We start from the raw sequence: 26,248 nt of genomic DNA, 5'->3' as shown, positions 1-26,248 counted from the left end.
GTAAAGTCCCTGGTACAAAGGCTCTCACCTGCAGGGCACTTTTGGCAGCACAAGTCATTTTCCTTGAACTGATCAATGCCACAGCTGGTTTGTCGACGTCGACGTTCCTGTCTGCCATCCAAGTGGAGTTCTTTCATCTGTTTTGGATTCCTCTCCAGCCCATTAACAAGAAGTGACGTCACAATCAGACTGACCACCTGCATGGAGGAAAATGGGTAGATGTCGGTAGAGAAAGGCCACAGTTATGGGCACATGCCCTCCTTGCCTATTTGCTGTAAACTCAGGTGCCAGCTCTGAGCCAGCACTTGGTGCAGGGGCAGTGAGAGGAATGGGCCTGACACTGCGCCACTGAATTGTTTTCCTCTATAAAGAGTCGGCCCATATGCTTCATAAATGGCCATTTTCTTGTCATCTGCTGTGATGCTGTGTCCATCCGACCACCTTTGAGCTCTTTCCAGTGATTATTTTCGAAGACTAACTGGTTTCCAATCTGATAGATGTTACGATTCAGCCACCGGCTTCATGTAAGCTTGGTGGTGCAGCTAACGTCTAGCTGCCAACTCACACAGCCATGTAGTTCAACACGAACACAGGAACACCCAGGAAGTGGCCAACAACAACCCTACATCTTAATATGACAACTGGACTTGTCAGGCTATGAGTCCAGCTACACTGACACCCCCCAGGCTCCCCATTCGGCGAAAAGTGGTACTCACCCCAAGATAGAGGAAGCCTGAAGGGACAGACATTGTGAAAGCCAACACAGGGCTGTGATGCAATCCTGCGAGCAGCCTGGCTGTGAGTAAGATACATGAGGGCGGGAACTCCTCTTTCTCCATGGCGGAAATGCGTTTTTCGGAAAGCAGAAGCAGGGCCGCCTCATGCCAGAATGTGTGACAGGAAGTAGTGGGCCCCAGCACACCTGAGGCCCCGGTGGCAGGCGATCCCAGATTGTCAGCTGTGCGATCTCAGAGGGTTTCAAGTGCTGTCTGCTTTTAGTAATATGGGGGGCCAAGGGGCAGCAAAATGGGGTTTCTCAAAATACAAAGTATGGGCTCAACTGCAAGAAGAACTGTCCCTTGTCTACTGAGCACTGTGGGATTTTTGAGGGCATTCCCTTCATTACACTGTCACACACAATGAAACTCGTCACCTGTAACCTCAAAGGTCTGCCTCTCCACCACTTGGCTGCCACTGTGCTGATGAGTAAACCAACCACTACAAGCAAGCACATCTGCCTGTGGTACACAAATCACAAAAAAATCTAGTGTCCATCACTCAATGGACTGGTGGCCCGCTGACCAGGAAGGTTTGAAATTACAAGCCACTTGTGTCCCTACTTTACCTTTGGCTTTTAAAAACTTGTTTGTTTTTGCTCAGTCTTAAGCAAATAAGCAGAGAGCTGATCCCTGGGTGAACCCAAGACCACAAGGTATGCACGCTCACCACCAAGGGTCACTAGCTCCTGCTGTGACCAGACCCTAGCAGCCCCTGTGACAGCATCGCAGCAACAGCCACCAATGCCTGAGCTGCTCCCTCCTGCCCACACCCAAGTCAGGTCCTGGGGTCTGCAGGGAGGAGGGCCAGATGCAAATGACCACTGGCAAAGCCAACCGCATGCTCATTTGCGTGGTCACACTGATGCAAAACAAGTCCGCTTCCAGTCCCTCAGCTAATTTGCTTTCTTTCTTCTGTCAAGTCATCTTCTCCAGCCATGGCTAGCCTGCTGCCTCTGTCTCTCCTCATCAGTGCCTGTCCACCTCTGCTCTGGGGTCAACTCACAAGCAAGGACTTCTACGCTGGGCAGCTGAGGGCTCCTGGGGATTATATTCTTGGTGGACTTTTTCCTTTGTTCAGAGCAAGTGCCAGAGTGAATCAAAGTGAGCAGATGGTGACCTGTGACAGGTAGGTTGAGGGCAGGGGCTGCATTTGGGGACTGAAGACGCATCACTTCTAGTGCCACTAATTAGCCTCTTTTCAAGTGTGGTCAGCAGTTATGTCCTTAAAGAATTCTTCACTGGACAGTAGGCTTCAATGCTTGAAGGGAGGTGAAAAAGTTGACATTTTCTGGTAGAAGAAGTTAGCTTTGATAAATGTACAAAAAGTGCCAGAATGACCATTAGCACTGACCAAGAAAGAGAGCTCACTGGTTTTGCTACTGGGCAGAAAAAGAGTAAAAAAAACAACACTAACCAGCAAGAATGGTGTCAAAGCCTCCACATTGGTCATCTGAGTCAGACTGAAGTTGCCGGCCAGTAGTGCTTACTGGTTGGCCTGCATGACAATACTACACTGACACAAAAAGCTGTAATTGGCCAGCAGTTTATGTCAGGCTAGCCATCACTAACCATTACAAAAGAGAGTCCTGAATGATAAAAAGGCTGTTCTGATTATTCAGTCTGGCAGCACTTAGATGACCTTTTAGAATGGTCAGGGGCAGCAGACATTTGCTGCTTATTGGTTATTTAAGGAAGGGACTGTTGATAAAAAGGCCAGACCCAAAGCATTCCTTCCCACAGACCAGGAGGGTGTTGGCATCACTGACACTTCTTAATGAAAAAGTGATCCAATACCAGACTAACCATCAAGGTAAATGGGCAGTCCACATTTTTAACTGATAAATAAGTAGGCTACGTATTTTACAAGCCATCAACTCTGGCAAACCAAGTGTGACTTCACTGGACAAACTGAGCGGAACTATATTCACCTTTACTGGCAACACGGTGTCATCCTCAGCTTTAGAAATAAACTAGCCATTCTGTCCGGTCGGTAAGGGCAGTAAATAGCCAATTGTAGTCATTGATCAGTAGAGGCTTGCTGATTGATTAATATTGACTGTTCAACTAGGCCAATGAGTGCAAAGCAGAGTGAAAAGAAAGACAGAACCAAACTGTATTGGCCAGCAAGGGCCTGGCGTGGCAGTGACACTTTCTACTGGAAACATGGAAAAAATACAAACTGACCCTCCTTACTGACCAATGTAGCTAACATACTGGTCAGGAGGGACAAAGCCAGGCAAAATCTTCTTACTGATCAGAAGAAGCAACTAAGTGTGACCTTCAGTTGCCACTATGGAAAGAACGGGATCACTTTTGCTGCTCAGCAGACAGTGCCCTCCTGTCATTTAGTAACAATCTGACCATTCTGACTGGACATCTTGGTTATCACTTAGGTTATTGTCATTATTGGCCAGGAGTAGACTTTTCCTAATAATTGTTAAGGGCAAGAATAATGGTTCTTACTAGTCAGGACATAGAATGACCTTCACTGATCCTCATTTATGAAACCAAACTGACCTAAATAAATGATAAGCTCTCCTCACTGTGCAGCAACTTGACAAGCCAGATAGGTGTACATCAGTGGTCACTGAGCCAGACTGACCCTTTTCTTTGACTCTTTCCTATAGGTTCAATCCTCTGGGCTTTAACTGGCTACAGGCCCTGCGCTTTGCAATTGAAGAGATCAATAACTCAAGTGACTTGTTGCCGGACATTCAACTGGGCTTTGAGGTCTGGGACACCTGCCAACAGTTCAATAGGGTCATCACTCCAACACTCCACTTCCTGACTGTCCCCCTGGATGATGAGCTGCAACCTAAATGTAACTACACTTCCCTAGTGCCACGCACACTTGCAGTCATTGGGCCAAGTACCTCAGAAGAAGCTTTGACCTCAGCCACCATGCTGAGCTACTTCATGGTACCTCAGGTATGGCACACTTTCTTGCATCTTGATACAGTGAACCACACCTTTACATTCAAGGTGCCGGGACTGGACACAAACCACAACAGTCTACTGATCCCATCCCTGATGCCTACTTGGCACATACAGTGGCATGCAAAAGTTTGGGCGCCCCAGACAATGGGGTTCCAGTATGGATTACCTGGTTTTTGGCAGGATTATTGTCCTGGTGATTGTTCCTGGATGTCTGCTCAGGGTGTCCATGCTTATTGGTTAAGTTCTCCTACCCTTTCCCTCTGTATTATTGTGAAGTTTGTGAGACTTATAAGGAACATTTATTAAGTTCATCTGCTCTCGCCCTTGAAGATTAACACACACACACACACATACATATAGAAATCCTGGCCAGGCAAAGTCTCAAGTGTCGACCAATTGCTAGTCAATCCACAATATTCTGCATAGGATTCCCTACATAGGGACTCATTATCAGCAGCACTAACAGATATGCAGGTGCCATCGTGACACACATGAAAGCGCAACTCTTTTTGTTAAATGTCACTTACCACCCAAACAGTGTCTCACTTTTACCACAGTTGTTCTGATTTTTGAGGAGCAACTTCAATAGCCTTAATAAACCCTGTGGCCAGGAAGCAGGGCACATTTGGCACCTTCTTATTTTAATAATTCCAGATCAGAGGTGCTTAAACTTTGTTTTCTTTGCCACCAGCAATCGTCATGGAGCGTCATCCAAGGGATCCATCCCCCATTTGGAAATGCCTCTGATTGTTGTCCTGGGCATTGCCCAGATTATCGTTAATTATGGTCAATTACCATAGTTCATATGAGGTTATTTCAAAGCAGCAACCTGGCACGAAAGTAAAGAGCTGTATGATGTCTATTTGTACTAACAATGTAGCATTAATAAAGTCTATGGCGCTGTCAGAATTTCAAAAAGATAATAAGTATTAACTATCATAAATTGTTAATAAATCTATGCTGCTGTTGCTTAGCAGTATTTTGTCGGTCTTGAAGTTCTCAGAGATGAGCCATTCAAAATTATTGCTAATGATATTAGTCAGATTTGATGTTTTACATTGTAGCTACAGTGATATACGGAGGTACGGTATAGCAATGATTTACATGATACAATATCAGGAGAATCTTGAATGCCAATGTTTGACTGTTTCACCTTCTCATGAACCTGCAGGTCTCCTACTCAGCCTCCAGCAGTTCTCTAGAAGACAGAACTCACTTCCCTTCATTCTTCCGCACCATCCCCTCAGACTCTCAGCAGACTTTGGCCTTGGTAGAGCTGGTAGAGAGATTTCGCTGGGATTGCATTTCCATCCTAGCCGCTGACTCAGACTATGGCAAAGGAAGTTTGGCCACGCTGCAGGAACTTTTCAGGTACAGGAACGTGTGCATAAGTTACTCAGATGTCATTCCTGGTGTTTCACAAGACAGGGAGTCGCTGCTACAGCAGATGGTCATCAAGCTGGACATGTTCCTGGTCAACGTCACTATCATCTTTGCTGATATCTCTTCAGCCATGGCGCTGCTGTCCAGTGTGATCACCTGGCAGACAGCAGGTCGCAATCGGGTTTGGATCGCCAGCGAGGCCTGGTCCACTTCCAATGAAATTGCCAGCCTGTCCAACATCCACAGCATTGGGACCATTGTGGGGCTGGCAATCCAAACACACATCTTTCCTGGATTCCAGGAGTATTTGCAGAGTTCAAAGGTGATTCACACCCCAGCACCCACACAGCTGACCAACTTGAGCACAGCCAGTCTGGAGAGCTGTCAGGTGAGCATGGCAGACGACACTCAAATAGAGCTGCTGAAGATGGCAATAGTGGAGCCAGAAGAGAGGATCTCCCTTAATGTCTACACAGCAGTGTACAGTGTGGCCCATGCCATTCACAGTGCAAGGCAATCAATTGGGGCAGATGCTACACTCCACCCCTGGCAGGTGAGTGTAAGTTCACCTTAGAGGGAATGACTGGGGTCAGTGCCATCCAACAGATGGCACTGTTTAGTTTTAATTGGTTTTAATCTCTTTACTATTTACACCTGCCACTTTAGTTTCAGAAAATCATTTGAGATTAGTTTTCATATCAGCTTACAAAATGACTTTTAGATGTAGATTAAGAAAAGCACGCTGGGTCTCCATAGCAAAGGGATTGCTGAGACACGCAGATATGCTCATAAAAGATGCAGTGAGCTTCATTTCACTTCTGCTATCTTTGAAGCGAGCATTTTACAAATCTTTTGTAAGACATGCTTCACTCTCATTGTAGCCCTGTCCATCTTTTCAACGTACAGGTTGTTCAGTTCGGATCACATCATTTACAGTGCAGGCAATTTACTAGACATTCGATTAATGGCTGTGCCAGCACATTCTCGCTCTTTTTGTGTTCAATCAACTGAGGTGACCAAACAGCAGCTTTCTGCAGAGATTTGTTGACTAACATAGCCTGTCACATGACTTTCATTGGCAGGTTTGTGTCTTTAGCATGTCATGGTCCTCACCCTCTGTACATGTGTCTTTATGAAAGTAGTTTAAGACTGCTATTAATCTGTCCCTTTAAATGAGTTTCATAAACCTGACTGCTGTCTGCATCGATTATCCTCTTGCTCATGTTACTCTCAGTGTCATATTTGTAGAACTCATAACCGATAAACAAAGCTGACTGTAACAAATGCATACATTCCTAATACAATACAAAATTATGCCTGCAATGCCTGTAAGTCCTGTAAATTCAGTTTATCTTGGTTCATTTGAGCAAAATGATTAAAATTTATTAGAAACCTCTTGCAGTTGAAAATTTGAAGATTTTCTACAGCAGAAGAAAAGTGAATAGCTGCCAGACTTTGCTTGAATAACCCTAGTGATGGGTGGGCTTGACTCAAGCTAATTGGGTCACTTTAATGTCAGTTTTCAAAGACTCGCCAATGGGCTTTTCATGCCAATTTTTACCTACCTGGAGGGGGGCTGTTGTGCCGCTCCTTTCTTTGCTGCTTTCAGCTTGGGAAGCTGTACACTCCAAGAGTAGATTGATCAATAGTTGGTCAACAAAATACTATTTTTGTCAAGGTTGGGTGTCTGGTCTCAAAGTGGTACAGCAGAAACCGAGATGTTGTGGGTCCCAAGTACCTGGCCTGTGTGGTCCTCTGCCTGTGACAATGGTGATTTGATCTCAATGAGCCTTAGGTGTCACACACCTCTCACTTGTCATTGCTGGACAACAGTAATTACACAAGCATAACCTGAACAAGCTTAACTATTTTAGTGGCTTCTTGACGCCTTACCGGTGCTCCCTCAGGGTTCACCTTTCCTTCTGCTCCTTTCTTTTGAATTGCTCAATGGCAATTCAATTACTTTTTTGCCTGGTCCATCTGCTTCTCTGGTTACTGTTTGTGTGTCCATTCGCTGACCTTTCACTTACGTGACCCTTTCTTTGTATCATCTAGCTATCTGTCCTATAAATTTGAATTCAGCTCCAAAACATCATCATGTTGTGCTTGGCCAAAGCCTTTGTGTCTGTGAAAGGTTGTCTACTCAATGGCCAGTTAACCCTGTATGCAGAGGAGGCCGTGGCGTGCACTGAGCTTTGAGTATAATGATGTAGCAAAATGAGGTAATCGAGTTCTGGAGTTCAATGTATTCAGAACGGGGTACTATGCTACTTAATGTCACTGCCAAAGTGAATTAGATTACTGTAAACTCGACAGAGGGACAGGCAGGTTGTGGTGTTTGTTTCTTGTCAGTATGCTTTAATTAAAATCCTCATTTCTAATCTGGCACCGTTTCTTTAGAATCCTAGTTGACACTGTGACTCAGGAAGGATGAGGCTCTAGAATTGCCGGTAGGCACTGTGACATCTTTAACTCATTTACTTGCAGCCACCACATCCTGCCTGTGGTTGTCAGCCAGTACTGTGAGACCTTCATTTCCCTTTCCTTCCGCAGATCCTTGAAGCATTAAAGAGTGTGTCGTTTGAGGTGCACAACATCAGCGTCTCCTTCAACAGCAAAGGAAATCTCCACGCTGGCTATGATTTGCTTGTCTGGAAGGCTATAGATGGTACTATTCAGTTTGTCCCAGTTGGCCAGTACACTGCTATTGGCAGCCTGAGAGTGGACACAGAGGAGATCTGGGCAGCTCAAGGAGTCCAGGTAGGTTGTAGCGACCTACTCACAATGCATTGGCTGTCTGCTACATTTCCAGGTCTGAAACCTTTAAAAAGCTCAGAGTAGCCCAAGTCAGAATTGTACTCTACATACAACAAGTTTCCCAATCTCATTTCACTCCAATCAACAGTTTAAAAACAGTAAATAACAAAATATGAAAGTGAAAGCCAAAAGGTAGATGTATATATGTAACTAATTGAAGTTGCCAAAAAATATACATTGAATTAACAAACAAATACAAATAAACAAATATTTACATACACCAAAAGAATACCCTCCCTTGTTTCCTCACCAAAGACGCGTTTTACACCATACACAATTATAAACCAACCACACACAAAGTCCGGGGTGGAACAGTAGCTAAGATGGTGGTGTTAAACAGTGAATCCTCAAACTAAAGTGAATGCAAAAAAGTGACTGAAATGACAGCACTATCCCAAAATAAATGAACCAGAAAAAAAAAAACCTCACCAGTCTGAGTCCCAGCAGATGTGAAGCATTTCCCACATAAAAGTCAGAGTGTTAAGGCCATCAAAAAACTTGAGTTTGCAATTGAAGTCAAGATGGTGGAGTATGAAGGTTGGTTGGGAGCACACATTGATTGTGCGTTGCCGCACCCACCACAAGGCAAACCACCTGGATTGGAACAGGAGTGCAGCGGGTGAAGAACATAAGAAATTTGACAAATGAGAGAAGACCTTTTGGTCCCTTTAGTTTAGCTAATAAACAAGTAGATCAAGAAGATCAAGAATGAAAGAGACTGCTGAGCTCTAAATCTGCATTCGCTTCATCTTTGTACTCAAGTGTCTTCACATCAGTTTCCAGACAGACTATTTTGAGAAAAGTAAGGTCGTTTTTGATTTGTTACTTGGTCTGTGAAACAAAAACAATTAAAGATGAATGGTATTTTTATTCATAGAATTCAAGAACAAACTAAACATATTAAATGATTATCACTTCAGTCCAAATACAATTCAACCACAAAAATGCCATTTCTAGCAGAGCAGTGTGAAAGATGACAAAGACAAAGAAAAAGCGTAGCGGTGACACCACAACCCCGGTATAATATAATGCAAAAAATAATAAAGGCTTTTCAGCAAAATGATGCCCCTTAGGACATGAGTTTTAGATTAGACTGACATGAATGATGACACATCCAGTTAAGTGCAGGTCAGACTGGAAGGGGGGGGGTCCATCACCGGAAGTGATATCAGGGTGGTCAGGTTGTCAATCATTCCGTCTGTTGAGGGAGGAAGAGAAGATGTGTTAGCATACACCACCATTTTGTGCATTGGCATTGAATTATAACCACCAGAGCCTTTAAGTTGTCCCCAAGGTGCATGTGTGTGACACCAGGTTATATTTTTTTCTTTATGCCATTGACGAAAGTGAAAGGTTGGCGTTCTTTAAATTGTCCTACTTGGAGCACCGAGTTCATAGCACGTTCATGTGGATATTCCGACTCAGAAACTCATATTTAAGCCCCCAGGCAAAGTAGTCCACTGGGGCCCCTGTTTTGATAGCAAAATAGAAACATACATAGGCATCAGAAACATTGTGGGCCCCTATGATGCTGGGGCACCCAGTCAATGGCCATTGTGCCCATACATTAAAACGGCCCTAATTTTCTCCCCAGCAGCACATGAATACAGCATAAAGTCCTCTCTATATATACTGCTCAAAAGAATTAAAGGAACACTTTTTAATCAGAGTATAGCATCAAGTCAATGAAACTTATGGGATATTGATTTGGTCAGTTAAGTAGCAGAGGGGGTTGTTAATCAGTTTCAGCTGCTGTGGTGTTAATGAAATTAACAACAGATGCACTAGAGGGGCACCAATGAGATGACCCCCAAAACAGGAATGGTTTAACAGGTGGAGGCCACTGACATTTTTCCCTCCTCATCTTTTCTGACTGTTTCTTCACTAGTTTTGCATTTGGCTACAGTCAGTGTCACTACTGGTAGCATGAGGCGATACCTGGACCCTACAGAGGTTGCACAGGTAGTCCAACTTCTCCAGGATGGCACATCAATACGTGTCATTGCCAGAAGGTTTGCTGTGTCTCCCTGCACAGTCTCAAGGGCATGGAGGAGATTCTAGGAGACAAGCAGTTAGTCTAGGAGAGCTGGAGAGGGCCATAGAAGGTCCATAACCCATCAGCAGGACCAGTATCTGCTCCTTTGGGCAAGGAGGAACAGGATGAGCACTGCCAGAGCCCTACAAAATGACCTCCAGCAGGCCACTGGTGTGAATGTCTCTGACCAAACAATCAGAAACAGACTTCATGAGGGTTGCCTGAGGGCCCAAATGTCTACTGCGCCCTGTGCTCACTGCACAGCACCGGGAGCTCAATTGGCATTTGCCATAGAATACCAGAATTGGCAGGTCCACCACTGGCGTCCTGTGCTTTTCACAGATGAGAGCAGGTTCACCCTGAGTATATGTGAAAGGCGTGAAAGGGTCAGGAGAAGCCGTGGAGAATATTATGCTGCCTGTAACATCGTTTAGCATGACTGGTTTGGTGGTGGGTCAGTGATGATCTTGGAGGCATATCCATGGAGCGACTCACAGACCTCTACAGGCTATACAACGGCATCTTGACTGCCATTAGGTATCAGGATGAAATCCTTGGACCCATTGTCAGACCCTACGCTGGTGCAGTAGGTCCTGGTTCCCTCCTAATGCACGATAATGCCTGGCCTCATGTGGCAAGAGTATGCAGGCAGTACCTGGAGGATGAAGGAATTGAAACAATTGAATGGCCTTCACGATCCCCTGACTTAAACCCAATAGAACATCTGTGGGACATTATGTTTCGGTCCATTAGGCGCCGCCAGGTTGCTCCTCAGACTGTACAACAGCTCAGGGATGCCCTCATACAGATCTGGGAGGAAATGCCACAAGACACCATCCGTCGTCTCATTAGGAGCATGCCCCGACGTTGTCAAGCATGCATACAAGCTCGTGGGGGCCACACAAGATACTGAAAAGCATTTTGAGTAGCAGAAATTACGTTTTTGAAAAAATGGACTAGCCTGCCACATCTTCATTTCACTCTGATTTTAGGGTGTCTACACAATTGAGCCCTCTGTAGGCAGAAAACTTTTATTTCCATTAAAAGACTTGGCATCCTTTTGTTCCTAAGACATTGCCCTGTCGTTATTTGTATAGATATCCAACTTCATATTGAGATCTGATGTATCTAATGTGTTTCTTTAAAGTGTTCCTTTAATTTTTGTGAGCAGTGTAGAAATGACCTGGAAAGGTTTTAATGGATACAGGAAGTCTTGTCTCAAAGGGTCAGCAGCCACTAGTTTTTGATCTGTCTCATTCATTTTCAATGGGTGGTCACAATTCACAACAATGTTAAAGGACAATACGTAACAGGAAAAAGTGAACAGAGCAATCAAATGACAAAATCAATACAAACTCCTTCACACATATCCTGGGAATTTAGTGGGTTATTCAGTCATGTAGGGAAAACATGCAAGGTATATAGAAGTTGTGTAAAATGTCCACAAACACCAATATCACATTTTGACAGAACTCAAATTACAGGAAGATAGTCCAGGTGCTCTGTTTTTACCTTCAACATTCCAAAGATGTGATTGTTAAGGAAATTGGCTCTGTGTGAGAGCGGGCATGTGCAGGAGTCTGTCCAACAATGGAATGAGTCAAATCCTGCCCTGCACACTCCATGCTACCCCCCATCACACTACCTTCAGTTCTTCAATCAGATTAAGCAACGACACCAACAATTTATTTCTTGTATAGCCCAAAATTACACAAGGAATATCTCAGTGGGCTTTAACAGACCATGTTTTCTGATCAGCAGCTCTAGTCAGGGTATGCTAGAGTAAAGTTATGAGTCTTCTGCCTGGACATTGGTCGCAAAATTGTGGCTTAAAAGCTGAAAAATGGTGGGAGCAGCAATCCAAAGACATAGGATATTGCATCTCTTAGTTTGCTCGGTAGGGTCACAAGGAGGCTAATTCAATGACACACAAGCTGCTTTCTGTCTGGTGATAACCAAACGTCATGATTTCCTTGAGTTGACAGGTGAGTAGCCTGCATACTATGTCTATCCAATTTCTACTTGTTTCTTAAACTGAAAGCCTTGTAATTCAAACAAGATTATTTTTTATGCTTGTTTGTGAATACTGTCAAGCTAACTGTAGGTTAATGTAGGCCTTTCTTTCAGTTTACTTTCTTTAATATCAGTAAGTGTCACATAAGGCTGACAACACATTTTCCATACCTAGACACAGTAATTTTACACTTTGCTCCTGTGTGAACTCAGGTGGTAAATTCCCAGTTGACAGATCAAGCAGTTTCATACTGAAAGCTGTTGTGTGGCAGTGGTTCAGGGGGATTACTTTGTGCTGGATGCCAACTTGGACTACTAGATTCAGACCGCAGCCATCTGTTCTGACACCAACATTGGAGTACAAGTAAGAAAGACCAGGGGCCTCATGCATAAACAGTGCGTACGCACAGAAATGTTGCTTAAGAACATTTCCATGTTCAAATTGCGATGTATAAAACCTAAACTTGCCGTAAAGCCACACACATTTTCACGGTAGCGCCAACTATGTCGTACACAAGTTCTCCGCTCGGTTTTGCAAACTGGCGGCACCCAGCGTCAAAGCAGTGCTACTGTTCCTGTATGGTTACTTTTTCTTTTTTAGATCCACATCCCTGACGTGGCTTTATCATATACAGTACATTGAAACTAACTGCATATTGTTTATTAGTTTAAGGCATCCGATTGTAACTAACATGTAACAATATAATGGTCCAGGGAATAGCCAAAGTATTCTAAATACCATAACTGCTTTAGTGTTGTTACTCGCACTGCACCTTCTTCTTCTTTTTCCACTTTCAGCTGCTCCCGTTAGGGGTTGCCACAGCAGATCATCTTTTTCCATATTACTCTCACTGCACCACTCGGAGTATTTATATCACTGTATCTGAGTGGGGAATCACAGCAGCATCTGATCGGAAAGAGAATTATCAGTATACAGCATCAAGTACATGCTGCCAAAGCCACGGCAAAACGTTTCAAAGCCTTTCCTGTAAGGACCTCGCGGTTCAGACACAGTTTCATCCCAAGAACTATAAACGCACTCAATCAATTGCTCCTTGTAGAACTGTTTGTACTTATAAGTACAATCACCTCACTGTAAACTTGCACTACAGTTATAATATCGCACAACCTGAGCCACTTTATAAAGCACGTATTTACATATGATGACGATATCATTTTTAAGATAAAATGCCGCAAAATATGTTGATTATATTATACAGATAAAACTTTAACTTCATTTAAATAATCTGTATTGTTAATAATTAAACATGTGAGGACACGGTGCCGCAGTGCTAGCAAGTTTACGTATTGTTCCTGCCTCGTGTTGTATATTTACTGAGGCTGGCGTGACACTGGAAGGATAGACAGATAGAATAATTAAACAAGTACTATAAAGATATTTCAATGTTCCTTAAAAGTTTTGAAGAATCGTCGTTGTAAGCTTACAGGTGGCTTAACGTCTATTACATAGCAGATTGTGTGGCGATTGGGTATTTGAGGAAAGAAAAGTAAGGACAGGAATTGGAGGTTAGTATGTTTGAAAGAGACAGTACTGCTACAATAAATTATTTCATCGGAGGTTATGCATGGCGCAACAGCATCTTGTCTTGAGACATGAACAATCACTGCGCCATCGTGTTCTCATATTTAATAACATGCTTTCATTACAATCATCATTAAAATAATATCACATATACATCTCATTATTTTAATTGTTTAGAGAGCTGTAATATCACGAATGTAATGGATTCTGTGTCCTGTCGGAGAAAGAGAAAGCCCGGAAGTACGTAGTGATTCACATACATAGAGCACATTGAAGATCAAATACAAAACAAAGCATTTAACATGCTACTTTAGTTACGATGGCATTTGAGAAACTAGTAAATTAAATGATTTTAAGATGAAGTTTATGATGTTCTACTTTAATGACAAAATAAACTACGTGATTAAAGTGGAAATTTTTAGATTAAAGGTGACATTTCGTGCTTTTTTTCCCATTGTGTGCCTATTTTTTTGTCTGTACCCTAATAAGCTCAGGCGGTGGGCTACAACTTGCCTTTTCATGGCGACTTTGATATCTCACAACTTCTTTTTTATTTTGGAACTGTGTGACTTTGGAGTTTCTCTGACACGCTATGTCACTCGATCAACTTCCTTTTGTTGTTTATACCACTGTTTGAATCAACAAATAGTATGTTTTTCCTTTGCCTCCACTTGGTATTCGCTGAAATTCTTATATTTTCCCTGTGCTTTTCCCATTGTCTTTTCAGAGAACGCTGAGCTTAAGGGTTATTTATATTTATTTGCATATTCAAAGAGGCGTAATTCTGGGAGGAGTTTGGGCAGAACAGAAGGCGCGTGCACGAGCATTACTTTTCACGCTGACTGGGATTTATGGAGCAGAAGAATGCAGAAGTTGGAGTATGCACAGATTCCTGCATCTCGATTTTTCTGTGCGTACGTTATGTGCTTAGGTCATGTTATAGTGTTAATTCTACGCACGGTGTTATGCATGAAGCCCCAGAAAACGAGAGCAAAGTCACAAAACCAGAAATAGAAGGTCCGAATTAGTGTAAGCCGCCCTAATGTGGGGTGTTCATAGAAATGTAATGATTTACTTCATGATTTAGCATAATGAACAAAAACAGTTGCATCAAATATTTGGAATGTGAACATTTAAAGATTAAAGTCTAAATTTTCTCGATTGTAATAGAAATTTGTCATTTATCATCCTCTGGTGGAGGTCCATAGAGGATTAGACCCCAGTAAAAATAAAATTATATTCGCAATTACTGACCTTTAAATAGTCTAAAACGACACCCATGTGTCTATGTATAAAATGTATCACTCAGTGCATTTACATGCATACATATAATCACTTTAAGGTGAGTAAGCCAATTAAAGCAGAAACATGTTTTATTAAAAATCCGCATTTACACGCGAAAGTAATCTTCTAGAGTTCTTCGTTAACAAAACATAATTAAACTTAACAAACAAGAGTTAAATGCCATCAACCACAGTGAATCCGAAAATAAGCATGACACCCGTGATCATTTTCTTGTGTTTTATAAATATGTTTATTCAAATTGACACTTTATTTATTGGTTTCCATTACCTGAATGCACGTGGCAAACTCTTTTCTTCTTGACTTTACAATTGAGCCTTGCGGGACACAATACGTGTGCTTCTTGCCTTACAGCCAGTGCTGCTGAAATGATAATAACGCAAGTATTTTCACTTCAACAAGATAACTATTGCGTCAGATTACTTTAAAACAAAATCGGACTAAGTAACGCATTTTACTTTAACGTGACATCCTACTGCTCTCTAGAGTGTGCTGTTGAGTTTGGTACTGTACATTCAGCTCATCAACATAAAGTTAGCGATTTCTGAAAAATTGAGACGGATTATTTCAGAATACGGTCGTCCGAACATTATATATAAGGTAGTCCAGATCTAAGTATGCAATTTTCATTACGCTATAACTTATTAAGTTTATCCATCCATCCATTTACTAACCCGCTGAATCCAAATACAGGGTCAAGGGGGTTTGCTGGAGCCAATCCCAGCCAACACAGGGCACAAGGCAGGAACTAATCCCGGGCAGGGTGCCAACCCACCGCAGCTTATTAAGTTTATTCAAATCACCTGAAAAATCCTAGGGGCCTCATGTATAACGCCATGCATAGAACTCGCACTATAACATGACGTAAGCACAAAAGCCAAAATGTACATACGCACAGAAAAATCCAGATGCAGGAATCTGTGCGTACTCCAACTTCCACGTTCTTCCACTACATAAATACCAGTCAGCGTGAAAAGTAACACTCGTGCACACGCCTTATGTCCCGCCCCAACTTCTCCCAGAATTACGCCTCTTTGAATATGCAAATAAATATAAATCACCCTTAAGCTCAGCCTTCTGTGAAAAGACAATGGGAAAAGCACGGGGGAAAATATAAGAATTTCAGTGAATACCAAGTGGAGGCAAAGGAAAAACATACTATTTGTTCAAATAAACCGTGGTATAATCAACAAAATGAAGTTGATCGAGTGACATAGCGTGTTGGAGAAACTTGAAAGCTCTCGTTCACAAAGTCGCACAGTGCCGGAAATAAAAAAGAAATCACATATCAAAGTCGCAGTGAAAAGGTGAGTTGTAGCCCACCGTCTGAGTGTCATATGAAAGCTTATTAGGGTACAGAGAAAAAAAAGGCACAAAATGTCAACTTCAATCTCGAAATTTCCACTTTAATCATGTAGTTTATTTTGTCATTAAAGTAGAACATCATAAACTTCATCTTAAAATCGTTTAATTAACCAGTTTCTCAAATCACATCGTAATTAAAGTAGCACGTTAAATGCTTTGTTTTGTATTTGATCTTCTACTCGTATGTGCTCTATGTGTGTGAATCACTACTTGCTTCTTAAACCGGCTCTCTTCCTCCGACAGGACACAGAATCCATTACATTTGTGATATTAAAGCTCTCTGAATAACTAAAATACTGAGATGTATACGTGATATCATTTTCATGATGATAGGAGTTAAAGCACGTTATTAAACATGGGTTTCACGGGGCAGTGATTGTGCGCAACCTTCGATGAAATCATTTATTGCAGCAGTACTCGTGGGCAACTCTAGGCTTGTGGTGGCCCTGAGCAGAGAAAGAATTGGTGGCCCCTTCGCCTGCCAATGTCAATATGGTATCTTATGCACGGCGGACGGCCACATCTGTTCCTGACACTGCATAGCCGCCTGGTGCTCATGACACAAGCGTTTAACTTTTGTTGAAATTTGCCGCTGCATTTTTAGCTGTGTCGTTATTTTCTTTCTTTTTTGTATTCAATATATATTGGCGTGGCCGCCCCTGCAGCCCTTGCTTTTCTTTCTCCAAGTAACCGATCGCCACACAATCAGCTCTGTAATAGATGTTAAGCCATCTGTAAGCTTAGAGCGCCAATTCTTCAAAACGTTTAAGGAACATTGAAATATCTTCGTAGTACATGTTTAATTATTCTATCCTTCACGACAGATCCAGTGAAGAATATAGATTATTTAAATGAAGTTAAAGTTTTATCTGTATAATATAATAAGCATATTTTGCTGCATTTCATCTTAAAAACGATATCGTCAACATATGTAAATACGCGCTTTATAAAGTGACTCAGGTTGTGCAATATTATAACTGTAGTGCAAGTTTACAGTGAGGTGATTGTACTTATAAGTACAAACAGTTCTACAAGGAGCACTTGATGGACTGATTGAGTGCATTTAAAGTTCTTGGGATGAAACTGTTTCTGAATCGTGAGGTCCATACAGGAAAGGCTTTGAAACGTTTTGCCGTGGCTCAGGTAGCATGTGCTTAATGCCATATACCGATAATTCTCTTTCCGATCAGCTGCTGCTGTGATTCACACTCAGATACAGTGATATAAATACTCCGAGTGGTGCAGTGAGAGTAATATGGAAAAAGATGATCCGCTGTGGCAACTCCTAATGGGAGCAGCTGAAAGAAGAAGAAGGTGCAGTTAGAGTAACAACGCTAAAGCAGTTATGGTATTTGGAATACTATGGCTATTCCCTGGACCATTATATTGTTGCAAGTTAATTACAATCGGATGCATTACACTAATAAACAATATGCCATTAGTTTAAGTGTATTTATAAAGCCACGTCAGGAAAATAAGGTGCAACCACACAGGAATAGTAGCATTGCTTTGACGCTGGGTGCTGCCAGTCTGCAAAACCGAGCGGAGAACTTGCGTACGACAAGGTATGAGGTACCGTGGAAAAGTGCGTGGCTTTACGCCAAGTGTAGGTTTTATACATCGTGATTTGAACGTGGAAAAGTTCTTACGCAACATTTCTGTGTGTACACATCGTTTATACATGAGGCCCCAGACCATCAAGAAGTGTGCGAACTGACGACATCAAGAATCGTCTTTGCGCCGAGCTGGAATCGTCCCCGCATAAATCAAAGTCATCCTGATGATCTGGATCTGCATAATTAGATCTGGACCACTCTGTAGTATAACTGAACGCATGCGCAAAGCAAATATACACACAGCTAAAGTGCAATGGACACGCTCAGACTACAAAATCCATAACAGTAACCTGTTTATAGCTCGCGTTATCAGATTAGTCGTGGAAAAGTCTACCTTAGTCTATCAGGTATCTCGGAGGCAGATAACCTGATTTCTCTAAACAGAATTAGGGTTTAAAAATGGCATTTTGGAAATCTGGTTTCTATGAATAACTGGGTTATTGAAGTCCGTATACGTTGTACACGTTCTTCTGGGAGTAGCTCTTAAAAGGGCTAGGACCACCGGTAAAGAATCAGATGTCAAAAATATTATAATATTTGTGATCAGTGACCATGAAATAGCATACAACGGAACTTCACATGCCTATATTACCAATGTGAAAAGGAGTAACTTTGACCCCTCGTGTCCCATTACCAGGTGAATCCTTGGGGTCCGTTGATCTGGTATGCACAACTTCACATGCTCCTGATCATTTGTGCTGAAGACACCTATTGGTTCACTATTTATTATAAGATAAAATAGGGTCTAAAAACAGCCTAAAATTGAGAGTCTAGAACAGGGGTTCTCCACGTCAGTCCTGGGGACCCCCTGTGGCTGCAGGTTTTTGTTCCAACCAGATTCCTAATCAGTGACAACACCTGATAGCACTGATCTCATTTAATTAGCTGGTATTTGTTTTTTCTTTTATTCGACATTCAGAAAAGCATAGCAGTATGATCTTTACATTTATAAGACATTTATAAATATTTCTGGTTTTGCTCTAGATTTAAATGCTTCACTCTCTTTGGTTGATTTCATTATACTTTGCCCTTTCTCTGTGCAGTTTTTCCCCCTTTATTGTATCTTAATAATGACAACTTAAAACGAGCAGAGCAGACACCCAGGCAAACAACACGGAATAATCAAAGGCTGCAGCTACTTTAGAGTCAGACCCACTAATTAGTAAATAACGGATTAATTAAACAATTAGAACACCTAGAAAAGTAGAATGAAAATACTGTTAAAAAGAAAAAAAATACATTATTCCTATATAACTGCTTAGTACATTTTAATATAGATTTTTTTTTTTTTTGCAAACTTAGTTTTCTAATTAATATATTGTTCCTTAAACACAGAACGTGGGAAATATCAGTTCACTTAATTAGCCAAGGAGTTCAATTAAAAACAGAAGCTGATTGGAACAAAAACCTGCAGCGACAGGGGGTCCCCAGGACCGACGTTGAGAACCCCTAGTCTAGAAGGTCAAAAATAGGGGGGGGTGCCCAAAAAGCTTCATATCTTGCATAGCTAGATATCAAGACGAGTCGAACGGTATATCATATGTGAGAGTTCTCTCATGCTGGTGAGTCAGAAGCGCTGGACAAAAAAAGAGCTGTAGTGATCTCAAAGTGTTCGTAAGATATTCTTATAAACACAGTATCATTTATGTACTGTAAGTCCATAGCTAAGAGTGCTTGTTGTGGCTTAAGAAGGGAAGGCTTAAAGATTCATGTCTGCCTGTTTCGTTGTATGAGCAGAAGTAGACCATGTAAGGCTTGTGCTGCTTTGGACTCCCGTCACATGTAGTCTAGTTTAAGAGTTAATGATCACGTTTCCTCAAAAGAGCTGAAAGCCAGAGGTAAACAAACACTTTTCTGGTGTTGACCTTCGTGTCTCCTCTCAATTAAGTGCAGAGTTTTAAATGTAAAGCCGATTACAGAAGCTGAGCACTCCTAGACAATATCATTCATGTAAGTCCATAGCTAAGAGTGCTTGTTGTGGCTTAGGCGATGAGAAGGTGAAGGTCCAGTGGGGCAGCTAAGGTTACCTTGGGGCTCAATTCTTCTTTGTGTCTTTGGCCTAATAACTGGGATTTCTGCACTGGTTTGGTAGTGATTATGGTTTGGAGAGGCACCTAGTGCACATCCTACTCTGTTAATTTATAAAAATGCAGAGGCTGAACCAGTGATGGTGTGCTAAAAGCCACCATGGTCTATTCCTAAATTCCATGCAGACATTAAACCCACTGAGATTACAGACAGAGTGAAGGAGTATCCTGTCACAGGCACGGTCAGCACCTCCATTAAAGCAAATTAGGCATTCGCCTAAGGGGGTAGATCATAAAGGCGGTACCCAGCCACAATGGTTAGCCTCTGAACAGTCAGTTGGCACACTAAAATGCTTGGCCAAGTTTGCAGAATAACTGAGCGCCGACACTGGTCAAAAGGGTCCAATTAGATGAAGAAATGCTTGGGCCTGATTCCAACCCATAAGCTACCTGGCACACTTACGGGAGTGTGCTAATGGGTCATGACCTGCGTCCCATAACCTACCATATGTCACTTTGTTCCCTGCTTTCCTCCAGATTCCAGAATCAAAATGCTATGAGGACTGTCTCCCTGGACAAATCTACAGGAAGAGGTTCTCGGCGTGGAGCAGCTGCATGTTCATATGTGAAAACTGTCCAGAAGGAACATACCAGGCAGGTTGGTAGTGCAGTACTAGTGGCCTGGGGCCTCATGCATAAACGGTGCAAATGCACAGAAATGTTGCATAAGAACGTTTCCACGTTCAAATCGCGATGTATAAAACCTACACTTGGCGTAAAGCCACGCACTTTTCCACGGTACCTCATACCCTGTTGTACGTAAGTTCTCCGCTCGGTTTTGCAGACTGGCGGCACCCAGCGTCAAAGCAGTGCTACTGTTCCTGTGTGGTTACCCTTTATTTCTTAGAACCACATTTCTGATGCGGCTACACTGAAACTAACCGCATATTGTTTATTAGTGTAATGCATCTGATTAATTAACCTGTAACAATATAATGGTCCAGGGAATAGCCATAGTATTCCAAATACCATAACTGCTTTAGCGTTGTTACTCTCACTGCACCTTCTTCTTCTTTTTCTTCTTTCAGCTGCTCCCGTCAGGGGTTGCCACAATGGATCATCTTTTTCCATATTACTCTCACTGCACCACTCTGAGTATTTATATCACTGTATCTGAGTGTGAATCACAGCAGCAGCTGATCAGAAAGAGAATTATCAGTATACGGCATTAAGCACATGCTGTCTCAGCCACGGCAAAACGTTTTAAAGCCTTTCCTGTACGGACCTCGCGGTTCAGAAACAGTTTCATCCCAAGAACTACAAATACACTCAATCAATTGCTTCTTGTAGAACTGTTTGTTCTTATTAGTACAATCACCTCACTGTAAACTTGCACTACAGTTATAATATCGCACAACCTGAGCCACTTTATAAAGCGCGTATTTACATGATGACGATATCATTTTTAAGATGAAATGCAGCAAAATATGTTGATTACAGGTGCTGGTCATAAAATTAGAATATCATGACAAAGTTGATTTATTTCAGTAATTCCATTCAAAAAGTGAAACTTGTATATTAGATCATTCATTACACAGAGACTATGTATTTGAAATGTTTATTTCTTTTAATTTTGATGATTATAACTGACAACTAATGAAAGTCCCAAATTCTCAGAAAATTAGAATATTGTGAAAAGGTTCAATATTGAGGACACTTGGTGCCACACTCTAATCAGCTAATTAACTCAAAACACCTGCAAAAGCCTTTAAATGGTCTCTCAGTCTAGTTCTGTCGGCTACACAATCATGGGGAAGACTGCTGACTTGACAGTTGTCCAAAAGACGACCATTGACACCTTGCACAAGGAGGACAAGACACAAAAGGTCATTGCTAAAGAGGCTAGCTCTTCACAGAGCTCCGTGTCCAAGTCCATTAACAGAGAGGCGAAGGAAGGACAAGATGTGGTAGAAAAAAGTGTACAAGCAATAGGGATAACCGCACCCTGGAGAGGATTGTGAAACAAAACCCATTCAAAACTGTGGGGGAGATTCACAAAGAGTGGACTACAGCTGGAGTCAGTGCTTCAAGAACCACCACGCACAGACGTATGCAAGACATGGGTTTCAGCTGTCGCATTCCTTGTGTCAAGCCACTCTTGAACAAGAGACAGCGTCAGAAGCGTCTCGCCTGGGCTAAAGACAAAAAGGACTGGACTGCTGCTGAGTTATGTTCTCTGATGAAAGTAAATTTTGCATGTCCTTTGGAAATCAAGGTCCCAGAGTCTGGAGGAAGAGAGGAGAGGCACAGAATCCACATTGCTTGAGGTCCAGTGTAAAGTTTCCACAGTCAGTGATGGTTTGGGGTGCCATGTCATCTGCTGGTGTTGGTCCATTGAGTTTTCTGAGGTCCAAGGTCAACGCAGCCATCTACCAGGAAGTTTTAGAGTACTTCATGCTTCCTGCTGCTGACAAACTTTATGGAGATGCAGATTTCATTTTCCAACAGGACCTGGCACCTGCACACAAAGGACCATGGTATCCCTGTTCTTGATTGGCCAGCAAACTCACCTGACCTTAACCCCACAGAAAATCTATGGCGTATTGTGAAGAGGAAGATGCAATACGCCAGACCAAACAATTCAGAAGAGCTGAAGGCCACTATCAGAGCAACATGGGCTCTCATAACACCCGAGCAGTGCCACAGACTGATCGACTCCATGCCACGCTGCATTGCTGCAGTAATCCAGGCCAAAGGAGTACTATACATGCTCATACTTTTCATGTTCATACCTTTCAGTTGGCCAACATTTCTAAAAATCCTTTTTTTGCATTGGTCTTAATTGATATCCTAATTTTCCGAGATACTGAATTTGGGACTTTCATTAGTTGTCAGTTATAATCATCAAAATTAAAAGAAATAAACATTTGAAATACATCAGTCTGTGTGTAACGAATGAATCTAATATACAAGTTTCACTTTTTGAATGGAATTACTGAAATAAATCAACTTTGTCATGATATTCTAATTTTTTGATCAGCACCTGTATATTATACAGATGAAACTTCACTTAAACTGTTATTTAACTTCATTTAAATAATCTGTATTGTTAATAATTATATGTGAGGACACGGTGCAGCAGCGCTTGCAAGTTCACGTTTTGTTCCTGCCTTGCGCACTGTATATTTACTGAGGCTCGTGCGACACTGGAAGGATAGACAGATAGAATAATTAAACACATTACTATAAAGATGTTTTAATGTTCCTTAAAGGTTTTGAAGAATCATCATTGTAAGCTTACAGATGGCTTAACGTCTATTACGGAGCTGATTGTGTGGCGATTGAGTATTTGGGGAAAGAAAAGTAAGGACAGGAATTGGAGGTTAGTATGTTTGAAAGAGACAGTACTGCTACAATAAATTATTTCATCAAAGGTCGCGCATGGCGCAACAGCATCTTGTCTTGAGACATGAACAATCACTGCGCCATCGTGTTCCCATGTTTAATAACATGCTTTCATTACAATCATCATTAAAATAATATCACATATACATCTCAGTATTTTAATTGTTTAGAGAGCTGTAATATCACGAATGTAATGGATTCTGTGTCTTGTCGGAGAAAGAGAAAGCCCGGAAGCACGTAGTGATTCACAAACATAGAGCACATTGAAGATCAAATACAAAACAACGCATTTAATATGCTACTTTAGTTACGATGGGATTTGAGAAACTAGTAAATTAAATGATTTTAAGATGAAGTTTATGATGTTCTACTTTAATGACAAAATAAACTACGTGATTAAAGTGGAAATTTCGAGATTAAAGTTGACATTTCATGCTTTTTTCCCACTGTGTGCCTATTTTTTCTTGTCTGTACTTTCATAAGCTCAGACGGTGGGCTACAACTTGCCTTTTCATGGCGACTTTGATATCTCACAACTTCTTTTTTATTTTGGCACTGTGTAACTTTGTGAACTTGAGCTTTCAAGTTTCTCCAACATGCTATGTCACTCGATCAACTTCCTTTTGTTGTTTATACCACTGTTTAAATCTACAAATAGTAAGTTTTTCCTTTGCCTCCACTTGGTATTCGCTGAAATTCTTCTATTTTCCCTCGTGCTTTTGCCGTTGCCTTTTCACAGAACGCTGAGCTTAAGAATGATTTATATTGATTTGCATATTCAAAGAGGCGTAATTCTGGGAGGAGTTGGGGCGGGACAGAAGGCGCATGCACGAGCGTTACTTTTCACGCTGACGGGGATTTATGGAGCGGAAGAACGCAAAAGTTGGAGTACGCACAGATTCCTACATCTGGATTTTTCTGTGCATACTGTAAGCACATTTCGGCTTTTGTGCTTACGTCATGTTATAGTGCGAATTCTACGCATGGCGTTATGCATGAGGCCCCTGGTGTCCGAGCATTGCCTTACTTGGATGATCAGATCAACAGCAGGACACACCACTAATTCCATCTTTGCTCCCGTTTCTAGATTTGGTCACCTGTCTACCTTGCACGTTGGAGGAGTGGTCACCTGCACGCAGCACGGCCTGCCTGGAACGAGATGCCCAGTACCTGTCCTGGGGGGACCCATATGTCATGGTGCTGGTGGTCATCGCGTGCTTTGGCCTAGCACTAATCATTGCTGTCTTTGTCCTCTTTGCGATCCGACTAGACACCCCCGTAGTTAAGGCCGCAGGAGGAAGAATGAGTCTCCTGATGCTTTTCTCCCTCGCCTGCTCCAGCCTCAGCCTTGGCTCTTTTGTCGGGCGACCCAATGATTTCCACTGCAAGATGCGACAGCCCCTGTTTGCCATCAGTTTCACCGTCTGCATCTCCTCCATCTTGGTCAAGTCCTTCCAGATCATTTGCATCTTCAAGATGGCAGCCAAGCTACCTATGGCCTACAAGTACTGGATGCGGTACAATGGTCCCTATATGTGCATCCTAGGAAGCACGCTGATGCAGGCCACGATTTGTCTCATCTGGTATTCTATCAAGGCACCTTACCTTGTGAATAATTACAAGATCTCCAGCAACCAGGTCTACCTGCAGTGTTACGAGGGCTCATTTGTAGGCTTCACACTCATGCTCTCCTACATTGGCCTGCTTGGGGTCCTCTGCTTCATTTTTGCCTTCATGGGACGAAAACTACCCAAAAACTACAATGAAGCTCGTTTTATTGTTGCAGGCATGTTGATATATTTCATCTCTTGGTTCTCCTTCTTCCTCACGTATGCCACCTCAGAGGGCAAGTATGTTGCTGCAGTCCAGATCTTTGCAGTGCTTAACAGCACCTGTGGGATCCTCTTCACCTACTTCATGCCCAAGTGCTACATTATCCTGTTAAAGCCAGAGAGCAACACAACAGCCTACTTTCAGAACTGCCTACGCAGTCACGGGGTGGCAAGGCACAGCTCTCACCCATCATCCACTGAAGCTACAGAACCTAAAGACACAGGGGACTGCACTTGAGATGTCAAATCCTCTCCCCACGTCCATTCCCTGTCACTTAGAAACTGCGCCCCAAATGGTGTAAAAGGACAACCTGGGACCAAATTCACTAAGGCCACTGAGCAGCTAGCAAAGCATCTTAAAAAGGTCTGGCCCCCTCCGCAGTGTAAAAGCAGAGCTTCTGAAAGCATGTCTGGCACTATGCCTAAATAGCATGGTGAGCATTTACTGCTAGGTATCTTTCTAAAGACATTTGACTTCTTGTGACAAAGTGCCATGCTTAGATGATTGAATCATTTGACCTTGTGCTAATCACCCACAGATCAAATTAAAAGTCTGTTTCTGAAACCCACATAATCACCAAACTTCAAAGTGAATAATTCTCAATGGAGCCCTGGAAGGCAAGAGTGCTTTTTCAGCTAAAACAGGCGAGTTTATTCAGTGAAAACAATCACACTGCCCTCTGGTGGACAGAGCTGGAATCTAGCAGTCATCCATCTTCCAAGGGACTTTCTGAACTCAGGTCTGGAGGGTGCCAAGAAGCTGTCTCCCTGGGTACAATCATGCACATCTAAGCACATTCATCCATGCTGGGCTAATTTTAGGTTGGCAATTAATCTAAGAAGCACCAGGGTGCTGGTGAAATGGCACATACGCACACAGGTAGAAAACATAGAAACTCCAAAACAGTCAAGTCTGCGCAACCACTTTGGTATGTTCTTGTCCAGTCTGCCTGCCTGAGGTAAGGCCTCCAAAAGTGGACAGCAACACCTGGCATGCAGCTTGTCATCCATCTCATTTCAAATAAGGTGCCAGTCATGTGCTGCATACCACGACAATACCCATTGGGAAGATGGTTACTCTGTCATTGCTGCTAAAAAGAATGAAGCAAGCAGCGTGGCTCCAACTGTACACTTCTGCTACCTCAGGCCCTCCTATTTGTCCAAGCTCCTGTCAATAATGATTTTTTTTATATA

At 42.4% G+C, this 26,248-nt stretch overlaps 2 protein-coding genes across 2 annotated transcripts in view; one reads left to right on the top strand and one right to left on the bottom strand.

Moving 5' to 3' along the window:
* LOC120530626 (tumor necrosis factor receptor superfamily member 26-like) overlaps nt 1-839 on the bottom strand; it is a 29,791-nt gene extending 28,952 nt beyond the window's left edge. Inside the window, exons 1-2 of the mRNA XM_039755047.1 lie at nt 717-839; nt 29-197 (exon numbers count right to left, since the gene is read on the bottom strand). Coding sequence (XP_039610981.1) covers nt 29-197; nt 717-839 — 292 coding nt within the window. The remainder of the gene's footprint in view (nt 1-28; nt 198-716) is intronic.
* An 875-nt stretch (nt 840-1,714) lies between these two features.
* LOC120530625 (taste receptor type 1 member 1-like) lies at nt 1,715-25,292 on the top strand. The gene is made up of 6 exons (XM_039755046.1): nt 1,715-1,905; nt 3,407-3,707; nt 4,888-5,652; nt 7,653-7,859; nt 20,355-20,475; nt 24,310-25,292. The coding sequence occupies exons 1-6, from the start codon at nt 1,715-1,717 to the stop codon at nt 25,290-25,292; spliced, it is 2,568 nt and encodes an 855-aa protein (XP_039610980.1).
* The last annotated feature ends 956 nt before the right edge of the window (nt 25,293-26,248 follow it).

Source organism: Polypterus senegalus, chromosome 6, assembly GCF_016835505.1.
Source record: "Polypterus senegalus isolate Bchr_013 chromosome 6, ASM1683550v1, whole genome shotgun sequence".
NCBI classification, from domain to species: Eukaryota; Metazoa; Chordata; class Cladistia; order Polypteriformes; family Polypteridae; genus Polypterus; species Polypterus senegalus.
The sequence above is the reverse complement of the archived record's forward strand: the minus strand, read 5'-3'. Positions and strand labels throughout refer to the sequence as shown.

Bases quoted from the DNA above. Each gene is read 5' to 3' on its own strand.
- LOC120530625 (XM_039755046.1), top strand. From the start codon at position 1,715: ATGGCTAGCCTGCTGCCTCTGTCTCTCCTCATCAGTGCCTGTCCACCT. The intron at 1,906-3,406 runs GTAGGTTGAGGG...TCTTTCCTATAG, and splicing joins CAGATGGTGACCTGTGACAG to GTTCAATCCTCTGGGCTTTA. The intron at 5,653-7,652 runs GTGAGTGTAAGT...TTCCTTCCGCAG, and splicing joins CTACACTCCACCCCTGGCAG to ATCCTTGAAGCATTAAAGAG.